General features: G+C 46.2%; 1 protein-coding gene across 1 annotated transcript in view; it reads right to left on the bottom strand.

Moving 5' to 3' along the window:
- SI (sucrase-isomaltase) overlaps window positions 1-13,397 on the bottom strand; it is a 1,019,699-nt gene that overhangs the window by 217,020 nt on the left and 789,282 nt on the right. The window contains exons 52-53 of the mRNA XM_069618482.1: window positions 5,547-5,659; window positions 5,331-5,456 (exon numbers count right to left, since the gene is read on the bottom strand). Of these exons, the coding sequence (XP_069474583.1) occupies window positions 5,331-5,456; window positions 5,547-5,659 (239 nt within the window). The remainder of the gene's footprint in view (window positions 1-5,330; window positions 5,457-5,546; window positions 5,660-13,397) is intronic.

The following is a 13,397-nucleotide window of genomic DNA, read 5'->3' on the forward strand; positions in this document are numbered from 1 at the left end:
GAGATTGGCCAACTCACTGTGCCCAACTCCATGCTGGAAACACCCTGTGCCATTACTTGGTATAACAACACCTTCTGCCAGCACCAGACTGAGCAACATTTTGCCCAGTAACAGACTGAACAACTCCCTGTCCCAAACAACAGACTGAACAGCAGCCTGTGTCCAGCACCACAAAGGGCATGGAGGTATGCCCAGAAGTCATGCGAGTCTCTCTCTCTCTCCCCCCCTCTCCCTCTTCATTTCCCTCTCCCTCTCTCCATCTCCTCTTTCATCTCCCTCTCCCTCTCCCCTCTCACCTCCCTCACCCTCCCACTCCCTTTCCCCCTTCCTGTTTCTCTCCCCCTCTCCCTCTTCCCCTCTCCCCTTTCTCCTCATCTCTCTCCCCCTCCCTCTCCACTTCCTCTTTCCTCTCCCTCTACCCCCTCCCTCTCCCTCTCTCCATCTCCCCCTCCCTCTCCCTCACCCCTCTCTCCCCTTCCCTCTCCCTCGCCCTCTCCCCTCCCACTCCCTTTCCCCCTTCCTGTTCCTCTCCCCCTCTTCCCTCTCTCTCTCCCCTTTCTCCACATCCCTCTCCCCCTCCACCTCCTCCTTCCTCTCCCTCTACCCCCTCCCTCTCTCCATCTCTCCCCTCCCCCCCTCACATCTCTCCCCTTCCCTCTCATTGTTCCTAAGTAAACTACACTACGAAAAATATGGTTATGATTGCACTAATGTGATATACATGTCATACAGAATGCATAGCTCTCAACCTTTTTCGATGCAAAGGCGGGTGAAATCACCCGATTTTGTGTTTGGCGGGTGAGAGGCCCATTGAAATGAATGGGCGTGCACGAGGCTTGGCGGGTGACTCACCTGTTTACAAGGCGGGTGACACCCGCCAAAAGCGGGTGAGTTGAGAGCTATGACAGAATGGATCACCATACGTATCATTAATATCTGTGCGTATAGATCCATATTGTCAAATTACTGTGACTCCAAGCAGACGTCCAAGGCCACATGATAATATGGTATTATATAGCACTTACCCTTAAGCTCTTTTTATAGAACAAATATGCATACAAATATCATTGCAGTGAATTATTTTTGAAACGTGAAAAATCCTACATTTTTTTGGTCACAGAATGTTGGCAAGTTACGTAGTGAGGCTGACAGCACTTTTCTTACCTGGAGGCTGGCTTTGTTTTCCTAAGTAATCCTCCTCGCCTCCACGACGGAATTCAAAGGCGGCAGGCAGCAGTGGCTCAGAGTCCTTGGATCCGAGGCGGCAGCAGCAGGCAGGCAGGCACTCCACTCCGAAACGAGGTCGTCTGTCTCAGGCGAAAAAGCTTGCAGGATGCACGTCGCACGCAAGAAACCAAACAACTTTCGTTTCCCGCGCACTGGCTCATTAAACATGCCAGAAGCCTGAGCCCAGAGCCAGCAGCACGCATGCGCAGTGCTACTGAGTCTCGTGAGGTGGGGGAAGGCGGGTGAAACCAAGGAGCTGGCGGGTGGGCGGGTGTGTGGATGCTTTTGGCGGGTGTCACCCGCCACTGGCAAGCAAGTGTCTGGGACTTGGAACATACCAAGGGCACTCGTCAGGGCTGCCCATTGTCACCCGTGTTTTATATTCTGGCACTTGAGCCACTGGCAGCAGTTCTCAGATGCCGGAATCAGTGTGGGAGAATGCAGACATGTGGTCTTCCTCCCCGCATATGATGTCCTCCTGTACTTGTGTGAGCCTGAACATATTCTACCAACAGTATTAGATGTGCTAGACAACTTTGCTGGATTGTCCGGGATCTCCTTTAGTACAGAAAAGTATTGTCTCTTTCATTTGGTAGGACTGCGTCACTATTATATACAAGACTTGCCAGACTTGGGACTGCTGTGGGAGGAGCACAAATTGTAGTATTTGGGTAAACACATTGCACATACTCTGGAAAGTATGCATGCTAGGAACACTCCCAAAGTGGTGGATGGGTTGAAGCAATCTGTGACGCTCTGGAGCAGATTGCCCCTGTTGTTGATCGGCCGGGTAGCGCTGGAAAAAATCCTTGTGCTGTCATGGCTACTGTGCTCTTTTACTAATGAGCATTGTTTCATTGTGGCTGGTTTATTTCAATGGTTGGACTCCATGATGAGGGGGTTCATATGGGGGCATGGCATACAAGAACAGGGATGCAGAGTCCAAGGCTGGAAGTCCACTATCTTGCTTCACAGCTCGAGCATGCAGCTGGATGTCTTTCTTATGAACCAATAGTTTAGCTTGCCATGTTAATGGATTCAGTGCTCCCTACAGTGCTCAAGGAGGCCCTGTCGGTCATGGACCGCTGCCTGAGGCAGGAGTCACTCATGGTTGAACTTGGCTGGCATGTGTGGAACAGAACCATGAGAGTGCATAAGCTACAAAACCCATACTCCCAGCATGTGCCCATGATGGTGGACACCTGTGTGGGGGTAGATGAACTTACAGTCACTAGGATATGGGATGAGGTGGGGCTCACCTCATGGGGAGATATGTACAAGAATAGGGTGTTTAGGGACTTTGATGACTTGGTGCAGACAGAGGGGCTCCCCAACGGCCAATTATTAAGATACTTGAAGCTTGTCAAGATAGAGAATGGAAAGTGTCCTGACTGGCTGGGGGAACAGGAGCCTGCTGGGTGGCTGGCACTGTTGTAAAAATTGGAGGCTTGATGGGGCTGTGTATCCAGGTTGGATGGGAGATTGTTGAACGCGGCATATGAGTGAGGTACAAAACTGAAAAGGCAATTGAAAACTGATATGGGCAAGGTAGTGAGTGATACCCAGTGGGATATTGCACTGTACTTTGCTAAAAAAGCATCACGTAATTTCTAGACGTTGTCTTCTCCAGCTTAACTTGCTGCACAGAGCATATATCACGCTGAGCAGAGTGGCAAGTTTTTATGCTAGGGTGGCAACTGTGTTGTAGCTTCAATAGAGCCGATATTATTCATATGTTTTGGAATTGCGTGAAGGTGTAGACTTTTTGGCACCACCTAGAGCTAGCCAGTATAAAGGCAGGAGTCCATAGATATCAGTGCCCCCCCTTTGAATTCTTACTGGGTGTTTATCCTAGGCCAGATAAAAATAGGCACTTGGTTACATTCATGGGCCTGGCTTGCGTTTTTGCCAAGAGGAGAATTGCCATGGCATGGAAGCTGAAAATGGGCCAACAATATCTCCTCTGATGCAGTGATCTCAATATATGGAGTACAGCCGAAACTACGAATTGGTACAGGCGCATGAGGAACGCTACCAGAGAGCCCACTGAGAACATAGCAGCTCGGTTTGCCCTTCTCCTTGCAATGTTCAGCCCATGGGACAAAAAGGCCAGTGAACGTTTGGGTGCTCTCGCACGGATACGTGTGGTTGTGTGGAGCAGACCTGGGATTTGGACTGATACTAGAAAGCGACTCTGTGGACACTGAGCAGAGACAAATGGTTGGACGTCTCGTTCCGCCCCCCGCCCCCCGCACCGCGTGCACCCATCCCTACATCAAGATGCTGCGAGCATACACCAACTCCTGTTTGAATACTGTAAGACAAGCTATACTTGATGCCTTGTTTTCTTTTTCTTTGGTTTGTTCATTATTTTCCTTTTTTTTGGTTCTTACGGTTTCATATTATGTTGAAAACAAGACCACGACTTTGATTTTTTGCATACTTCCTAATAAAATGATTTTGAAATAAAATAAACGGTCCTCCCCAAACCAGAAAAAGCAAAAAATACATTTTTTTTTAAATGAGTCTTGCGGTAGACACAACAATTTGCACATTCAGAAGGGTGTGCAGATAGTGAAAAAAGATCACCGGCTGCTTTGCCGAAAGCTTGTATCAGTGCAATTGCAATTTTTGACTGTGTTAACACTAGAGTAGAAATTGCCCTAGAGCACAAAACGTAGGGCAATATTACGGAAACTTTTTCACCAGTGCAATTGCAATTAGTGCAATGAAAAAAAAATCCCTTCTACAACTCATATATCCTTTCAATCATTTTGTCATCAAGGCAATGATTGCCATACTCATAAGTCCTGATTTGCAAGGTATTTTTTAATGGCATCCCACCTGTAAATCAGGCCCATAGTCTTTTGCACTCGCACCGATGGAGACTGTCTCTAATATGGTGCTATATATTGTTTCATTGCATGTTTGCCCCAAGGCCATGTTTGTGTTAGGTCTATATCATAGAAAACAGTATTTGCACTAGAGCAAATCTTGCACTGGTGAAAACATATATTGAATTAATACATTATTTTGCACAAGGGCACTTTTCCCTTGTGCTAAAACTTTGCAAAGTTGCACTTGCATCACTGGATACCTTATGTAATACGGCCTTGGGTAGAGAAAGATGAGACTAAGGGGAACCAAAAAAGCATGGGAGGGTGCAATGGCTGTTGCATTTCCAAAATGCCCAAAATTGCCTATACAGCTGTCCATCTGAATACAACAAAGTAAAGAGCTGGCAAACATACTATATCAGGAGATCCCCGTAACATTTACAGCAGGCAGGAAGTTTGTCTAGCAGTGCCACTATTCAAAGAACCAGATTCCCCACTGTTGTAGCTAACCTCTGGAACGACCTCCTGCTCTACCTTCTCTCAGAGACGTGCAACCAAATATTCAGAAAAAAACTAAAGAATCACCTATTTAACTAATAGCCTCCATCACCGGCTTGAGCTATTTTAGCATTAGCAGGCCCGTAAATAGCGCCTTCCCCATTCCCATTGAGCCCTATGGGATTTACCGGTTCCTCCAGGGTCGGACTAGACCGGTAAGTCCCCATTGCACCAAAACGGAAACCGTCATGGTATGGGAGGCAGCCATGGCGCTAATTCCTCCATGGCAACCACCATACTCGTACTGACCCCCCCCCGTCTTTAAGGGAGTGGAGGTAATTTATGAAAGGGGAAGAGGTAAAATATAACAAAATTAAATTAAATGACCCCATAAACTACTGACATAGTTCACAAACTCTGGACCTTAGTACTATATTTCCAAGTTCAAAGAATTCCTTAAAAAAATACTTTTTATAACGTTGCCTTGTACTTGAAAGTTCCAAAAAAGAGTCACCAGTAAACTACTCTTTATGAAATTGAACATATATTAATGACTTCAACAGGTCCTGCTTCTGCACATTAAGTTTCCTTCTACTGTATCATTTAAAAAACCTGATTAGATTATACAACTTCAATATTACTCTGTTTACGCATCATATAATAATTTCTGCCAACGTGTTTAGAATAGGACTATGTTTAAGTTTGTACTATTTGCATTAAATACATCACGTTGATTGTTGTAACTCACATGGATGCATATTTACTTACATATGGTATCTGAGCTGCTTTCATGTCTTCATATAGTTGAGCTATTTCACTGTCATTTTTATATCCATAGCGGCATAGCTGGAATCCCAGAGCCCAATAGGCTGGCATAACAGGTCGCCCAACAAGCTAAATAAAGAGAAAAACAAAGGTTATATCGTACACACAAAAATTAAAAATACTGCAACATGAAGACATCAAAATATAAAAGTGTCATACCGCAGTGTACTCCTGAACCACGAGTTCTGGGGTTGGGCCCAGAACCATGTAGAAGTCCAAAATACCACCAACTGTGCGATAGGTCAGAGCAGGTGTGGGTTGGAATGATACATCTAAATCGAGAAACAAATGGTTTTGAATTAAGTTCACAAAGTCAGGCATTTCAAATCCCTAATCGTGCTATCACATGTGTGATGTTAAATTGTCTAATTCAAATCAGTGCAAATGTAGTGACGAGTCAATGTATGCAGCATCTTCCTCTTGACTCTGTTTAGGTGTAAAGTCTAATATGGAAAACGTTACCCTAAAAGAAACAAACCTCTTTCAATGCATTTTTTCACTAAGAAAAAGTACTAATACTAGGGGAAACTTTGGTGCAAAATTGCATTGAATGTATGTGTTTTATGCACTAGTGAAATTTTTGCCCTAGGGATACTTTCGTTTCAGCCAGTGCAACATTCCTGCAATATGTTTTCTTCCAAAAAAACTGTTAGTATGACAGTGTTTTGACAGTGCCAAATGAACCACAGAAAAGCGTCCCTGTGTGCAGTGCTCTGCTGCTTCTCAGCTTTGTTTGTACTTTGTAAATCCCACACACACATTCACACAACAGTTTAATCTGTGCCAAGTTCTATCTCCCCTATTAGGGAGGCAGTTGCTGAGCTGGTGCAAGTGGATCTAGGTCATAGAACTTAAGCCCCACCCATCTGTTAATCACTGCTAATCTGTTGGTAATGTCCTGTTTTGCCGAGACTTTTTACTTACTTAAGCAGTCTCCCACCCTCTTTTATTTTGGATTGGTGAGCTGGTGGAAGTGGACCTAGGAAATGTGAACTAACGACCAACCATCTGTCAATCACTGCTAACTTTTTGGTGCCTTCTTGTTTTGCCACTCTTTTCTTTCTGTACTTAAGCAGCCTTTGAGCATGTGATCTTTTGCAGTTGATGAGCTGATTCAAGTGGATGTAGTTCACGTGATCTAGGCCTTACCCACCTGTTAATTACTTTCAATCATTTGGTGCCTTCTTGTTTTGTTGTTCTTTTCTTTCCCTACTTAAGCACTCTTCTAGCGTCTTTTCTTTCACAAGCTGGTGAGCTGTAGCAGGTGTATCTAGGTCACATGTCCTAAAATCGACACATGCTTAGTACAGTCCCTTACTTTACTGTTAGATCAAAGAGCATCTCCCTCCCAGGCATCCGAAGCGAGGGGCAGATGGAGACAAGGGCACTTCCTCTTTGGACCTATTTGGATTTAAAAGACCCAGTTCTAGAACCTATGCTCCATAAGCATCAAGTAAGCTTCCTCAAATATGTGTTTGACCCTGGTCCGCTATGCTATCAAACATGATTCAGAAGTAGCTCACCTCAAACTTGATGGATGCCACCTTCATTACTCATGCCTGCATGACATCCACCTCTGCCTATATCCTAGACATTCTCATCACCAACAGTGACAACATTCTACAAAAAGACCATCCACATATTTTCTGGGGAGGTGTGGCTGTATTCATTCTGAGTGCAGGGCATGGGCCTGTGTCTGTGTGGCGTTGCTGGTTGACTCATGCTGTCTTTATAGTATTGTTACTATTGTGTAGCCTACACTTGCATTGGCACAGTTGATTGATGGAAATGTTATTTGTTCCCTTTTTCACAGTTGCGGCAGCTGGCGAAGAGAGTGCAAGCAGTGCGGTGGAGCAGAAACTGAGGGACAAGGCCTCTGGACCCAAGCGCAGACCCCACCATGCACAGTTGTGTCCACCTCTTCTCAGGGCGATGTGGCTGGGGGAGTGTTGCATACATTAAGCAATGCTGCTGAGGGTGAGTTCCAGAATAACATTGTTGTGGCAGAGTCCTTGGCAGCGGTGGGACAGGGCAGTGGAGACATTGCCACACAGGTTTCCTAGACCATAGGGACCTCTCTGGAGGTATCTGGGTTGATGGAGGAGGAGAAGGAGGAGACCATTGCACCACACCCATGGTGTCAGGTGTGGGTACCGAGGGGGAGGTGTAGGCGGCACACATGGCCCTGAGACAGGAGGATGTGCAGGCCACAGTGCCGTGGTCAGTACAAGCTCCTGTCCCAGGGCCATCTGCTGCAGCACTACCCGCCTTCAACGATGCCTCCACCCAGACAAAGGCCTTTACTTCCAGATGATGGGGCCCTCCAGGATGAGGTGCTGCCCCTGCTAATGGGTGTCTTGAGGCAACAGGCTGCTATGTGTGATGCTGTGCTGGAATCTTGTGAAATTCTTGTAGAGCATCATGCGCAAATAGGCCATCTTGTGGCACACTTGGCAAGTGCTGTACTCCCCCCAACACAGAGTGTCATCCAGTCGGGCAGCAGGAGGTGGAACGGCAACAGGCACGTGATGCAGAAATTGCCAGGCCCAGGGCCGAGGTAAGGGAGAGATTGGCATGGACTGCATTCCTGGGGGAATCTTGCAGGGCATCGGAGGAGACAGAGTCTCAAATGAGGAAAGCCTTGCAAGCCCACCAGGCAACAATGGAGGCCCACCTGCAGGTAGTGGAGGTGGAGGGGAAATTGACCTTGACAGACGCATTGTCGGTACTCATAACAGACAAGCCTGCTGCCTGATGTACATAGTTTTAGGTTTAATTTTTTTCTTATGTTTTTCCCAAAGGCATTTTTTACCTTTCCCTTTTCTTGTAAATATTTTGTCTTAAATACATTGTATCATCACGATTCTACTACAACACTTGCTGTCTCTTTGTCATCTGGTAACAGCTCATTCACCTCTACCCATTCACCAATCAAGGTTCTATTCTTTGTACTTTGTGTTACTTTGAGGTCCACTGATGTTTTGGTCTACCTTTGGTACTTGCTTGTCAATGTGGATGTGCTCAAACTTCATTCACAGGTACGTTTCATTGGCCATGGGAATTGTGAGGTGAGATGTGGCCTCTTTCTGGATCACTGGGCTACTTTTTGAGGGACCAAGGTGTAGCAACTGTGACTGTATGGTCGAATGTTGATGTGCAGCTGAGTGTGCTCCAACAGGGAGTCATGTAAGAGGCTACTGTCTTGGATTCAACTGCACTGTTCCCATGTGTCCATGTTGGAGGAGGATGTCTGGCAGGTCTACTTCATGGTGTAGGCATGCCAAAGAATAGGAGGTAGGCTGGTACTCCACATTGGACTGGGAGGAGGGCTGACTTGCGTGTGTTGCCAGGTTTTAAGGCACAGGTCATTGAGGGTACTGGGATGAGAGCTGACTTGCAGGTGCTACCGGGGCATGCTGCACAGGTCAGTGGCGTTACTGGGAGGAGGGTGGACTTGCTGGTGCTGTCTGCAGTTAGGGCACAGGTCAGAGGGGGTACTGGGAGGAGGGAGGACTTGCGGCTGCTGCCTGGGGTTGGGGCCCAGTTCAGTTGGTGTACTGGGATGTGGGTGGACTTGGGGGTATGTTTAAGTACTCAAGAAGACATTCTGGGTTTTCTTCACCGAGACAACTCTAATAGTTACGGGGTTTCTTCACTGAGGGAATCCTTTCCTAAGAAGCACCCCTCTGCCTGTTTGATCTATGCAGGTTGAGTTGTGAATCAAATAAAAGAGCAAAAATACCACCAGGTGAACTCCAAACTGTATGAATAAATATAGGCTTTTGTACCAATAGTCAAGGAGAAGTATGAATGCATTAGTTAGGACAACATTGACCTGCAAAACACTTGGCGAAAAGCTGAACACCCTTAAAAAGTTTGACTGGTGGCACCCAATCTCTATTGTCACTCTGTTAGGCAAGAAAAGACAAGGACGTTTAACAGATACTAAAGGAGTAATACGAAAAGGCCAATCTAAGTTATGTGAAAACAAGCTTACCAAATATGTCTGAGTCGGATCTGTGGTCACTGTAAGAGTCAGAGCAGGAGTCCTCGAGTAGAGGAATTTAGTAGGATACAGGAGGATAAGGTACTAGATGCGGAAGGGAAGGATGTTATTATGGTTAAGGGATGCACCCCCGGGCAGAACGAGGATGCACTAATGGCAGTTGCAGTGCACAGTGATTCCAACTGCAAAGCATCCAACGTCCAGTGCAAAAAGATGGTCCACAGAACACAGTAATGTCCACTTGTCCAGAATTCCATAGCAGGAAACACAAGGCAATGCATACCAGTAATAACGAGTTAAGGGGTGATGCAAGAGACAATCCGCAAAGTTTGTTTATCCGGGTAATCACAAAAGAAGGTATCAAAATGTAATCTCAGAGCAGGTCCAAGAGTCAGAAACGGTTCCGGGGAATCAAAAAAGGCAATCAACTTGCATCTGAATGTTGAGTTACTTACCTCGATTAGAAACAATGGTGCCATGGAGCTCCCATTCTTTATGCCTCTGTGGAGTTGGGAGTGACGTGCCACTGTAATGCTGTACGTCGGGTACCCATGGCAATGCATGAAGCCATCCGGCACAGTAGACATTGTATGCTGTGGAGCATACACCGTTGATGTAGTCGCATAGGGGGCGATGGTTTCATCTGTGAGCCATGACAGTATCCTCCCTCAAAGGTCAAGATACCCTTGGAAGTATGATAACAAGCTAACAACAATGGTGCATTAATGTTCTCAATGGGTTTTCAGGTTCTATCCTCTGGGCCATAGCCCTTTCAATCAATGTAATACAAACAACTGTTGTTATGTTGTTTCGTGTCCAGTATCCCATTGACCTCATACTCCTTAACACCTTCAACCACAAGTGTGACTGGACCCATCAGCAAACGGGTAGTAAGGGAGCAAGGGTTCAACAAAGAGACATGAAACACTGGGTGCACACGCCAGTGAGGAGGGAGAACAAGGGATACAGTGACAGGGTTTATCACACAAGTAATAGCATAGGTGCCAATGTAACAAGGCATCTTTAAGTTCTTTGTGGATAACCACAACTTCATACGAACCTGGTATACTGGTGCAAGAGTACAGTGAACATCAGTGAATGTCTTCAACCGAGCTTGCACTTGGTGCAGATGCTCATTGTCTTCATCATGTAATGCCGTGAGCCCCAATACAAGTTTGGGCAGCCAGATTGTCTGATGGAAGGGAAGGATCGGGGGGTATAGACCTGGGGTGTTGCCCATATAGGGTGTAAAAAGGAGAAGAACCAACAGAGGAATTAACAGAATTGTTATAAGCAAATTCAGCAGAAAACAGAACCGTTTAGTTGTCCTGGCATCACAGGCATAGAAAACAGAGGTTCTGTTCCAGAGTGTTGTTAAGCCTTTCAGTCTGCCCATCGGTCTGAGGAGGGTAGGCACTGGAATATTGGTCCTCGATGGCAAAAGAAGAGATTAGAGCCTTCCAGAATTCGGAGGTGAGTTGGGTACTCCTGTGGGAAACAATGACTGAGGGTAGGCTGAAGAAATGGAAAACATGTTTTAGAAACAAATCCAACAGTAGAGGAGCGGTCTGAATATTGTGACAATGAACAAAGGCGGCCATCTTGGTAAAGTAATCTATGACAACCCATATGGTATCATGGTTTTGTACCACTGGGAGTTCGAAAATGAAATCCACTGATATCATGTACCATGGATTGTGTGGAACTGGAAGTCGACACCACAAGGCCATAGGTTTGCAAGTTTGGTCTTTGCACTTTGCATAAATCGAGCATGTGGATATGCATTCAGTAATGTCACTTGAGATAGAGGGCCACCAATACCTACCACCTGGAGGAACCGCGATGAGAGAATCATGGCACCATTGCAGGGCGCAAAGACATGTTCCTTCGCTGGGAATATAGATCTTATCCTGTATATAAGGTAGGCCATTGATGACATCAGCATTTCTATCCTCCAGTTTGTTAGGATTTTTCGAAACCCATGCCTGCATCTTCTCCCTAAGTGTGACTTGGGGAGTACAACCACAAGGCACTTTGTGTGGAAGCAGGATGTGTTGATCATCCTTTTGTAATGGAACCACCTCACCTATACAAGAAAGCATATCTGCTTTAGTGTGTAACAGAGCAGGTCTATAGTCATAACTAAATCAAATAAAGAAAAGAAGGAATGCCAGCGTGCCTGCCTAGCCATTATGCATTTCACCATCTTGAGTGCTAGGAGATTTCTTTGTTCTGTTTAGACTAATATATTATGATGGGCCCCAACAGATGATAACTCCATTCTGTGAATGCATCCTTGATAGCCAGCAGCTTGCGTTCTGTGACAGTGTAATTCCTTTCATAGGAAGACAATTTGCGGGAGTAGTAGGCCACATGATGCGTCTTCCCGGTGCCACGACATTTTTGAGACAGAACGGTCGCAATAGCTACACTAGAGGCTTCTGCTTCCACTAGAAACGGCTCCTGGGGATCCAGACGCTACAGTACAGGCGCCATCGTAAATGAAAGTTCAAGGGTCTCGAATGCCTTCTAGGCAGCTGGATTCCATTTTATTGGCATTTTAGGACTAGTGAGACTTGTTAAAGTCGTAACTATAGAAGGAAATGAGTGTACAAATCTTCAGTAAAATTTGGCAACGCCAAGAAACTACTGCAGAGCCTTCAGAGAGGTCGGGATAGGCCATTCCAATAATGCTTTCACCTTGGATTTGTTAATCTGAACTTGTGTACTCTTTCAGCGGTAATGTTGTCGCCATAGCAACTACCAAGAGTGCAGACAAAGGAACAAAGGGCTACGCCGATTGCATTTTTGGGCGATCGTTTCCACTGCGAGCCATGACAGTACTGCCTGGGGTTGGGGCACAAGTCAGTGGGGGTACTGGGAGGAGGGTGTATTGCAGATACTGCCTGGGGTTGGGGCACAGGTCAGTTGGGATACTGGGAAGAGGGAGAACTTGTGGATGCTGCCTGGGGTGGGGGCACACATCAGTGGGGTACTGTGAAGAGGGCGGACCTGTGGGTGCTGCCTGGGGTTTGGGCACAGGTCAGTGGGCATACTGGTTGGAGGACAGACTTGTGGGTGCTGCCTGGGGTTTGGGCACAGGTAAGTTGGGGTACTGAGACAAGGACGGATTGCGGGTGCTGCTTTAAGTTAGGGGGCAGAGACAGAGTTTAATTGGGGTAGATAGGTGCTGCTTTAAGTCAGTGGGCTGAAGTGCAGTTTCTTTGTGGTACGCAAGGACTGATTTAAGTCAAGTTTCCGAAGGTGCAGTTTTGTCCGGGTATGCAGGAGCTGCTTTAAGTTAGGGGGATGAGGTGCATTTTCATCGGGGTATGTGGGTGATGCTCTAAGTTAGAGGGACGAGGTGCAGTTTTGTTGGGTGCTGCTTTAAATATGTTAGGGGGACGATGTGCAGTTTCTTCGGTGTCCCTGGGTGCTGCCTTAAGTTTTGGTGAGGAGGCCAGTTCTGTGCGGGCATGCAGCTGCTTCTTTAAGTTAGGGGGATGAGGCACAGTTCAGTGGGGGGTGCCGGGACAAGAACGTGTCAGTTGCAGGAGTGGAATGGGAGTAATGGTGATTACTGGCAAGTAATCTTTGATTACTTTTTTCTGTAGGTCTGGCGCAAGAGTTGTTCGCCGCCCCAATGTTTAGATTGTAATGGGGGCATGTTGGGGGCATTCCGTGTGAAAATCATTATTGTTTGCGCAACATGTTTCTTGGTGCTTTTGATTCCATTAATCAGCTCCATGCTCTAATCTTTTCATCCACACAATGTTATCTGGCCATTACACCATAATAACCAGCAAATGAATTGCTGATTAGGCTAAATGTGTTTCACTGTTCACACTTTGCTCATTAGCTAGATACTGAAATTGTTCCATGAATTGTATATCCTTTCACTGTAACAAACAAAACTGTTTATGAAGGAGAGATTAACAGAAAGCTGGAATGGGTTGTATATATATGACAGTGCCTACGGTAGCGGCCCTTTAGCTATTTTTAAG

Source organism: Ambystoma mexicanum, chromosome 10, assembly GCF_040938575.1.
Source record: "Ambystoma mexicanum isolate Mex_15411 chromosome 10, UKY_AmexF1_1, whole genome shotgun sequence".
NCBI classification, from domain to species: Eukaryota; Metazoa; Chordata; class Amphibia; order Caudata; family Ambystomatidae; genus Ambystoma; species Ambystoma mexicanum.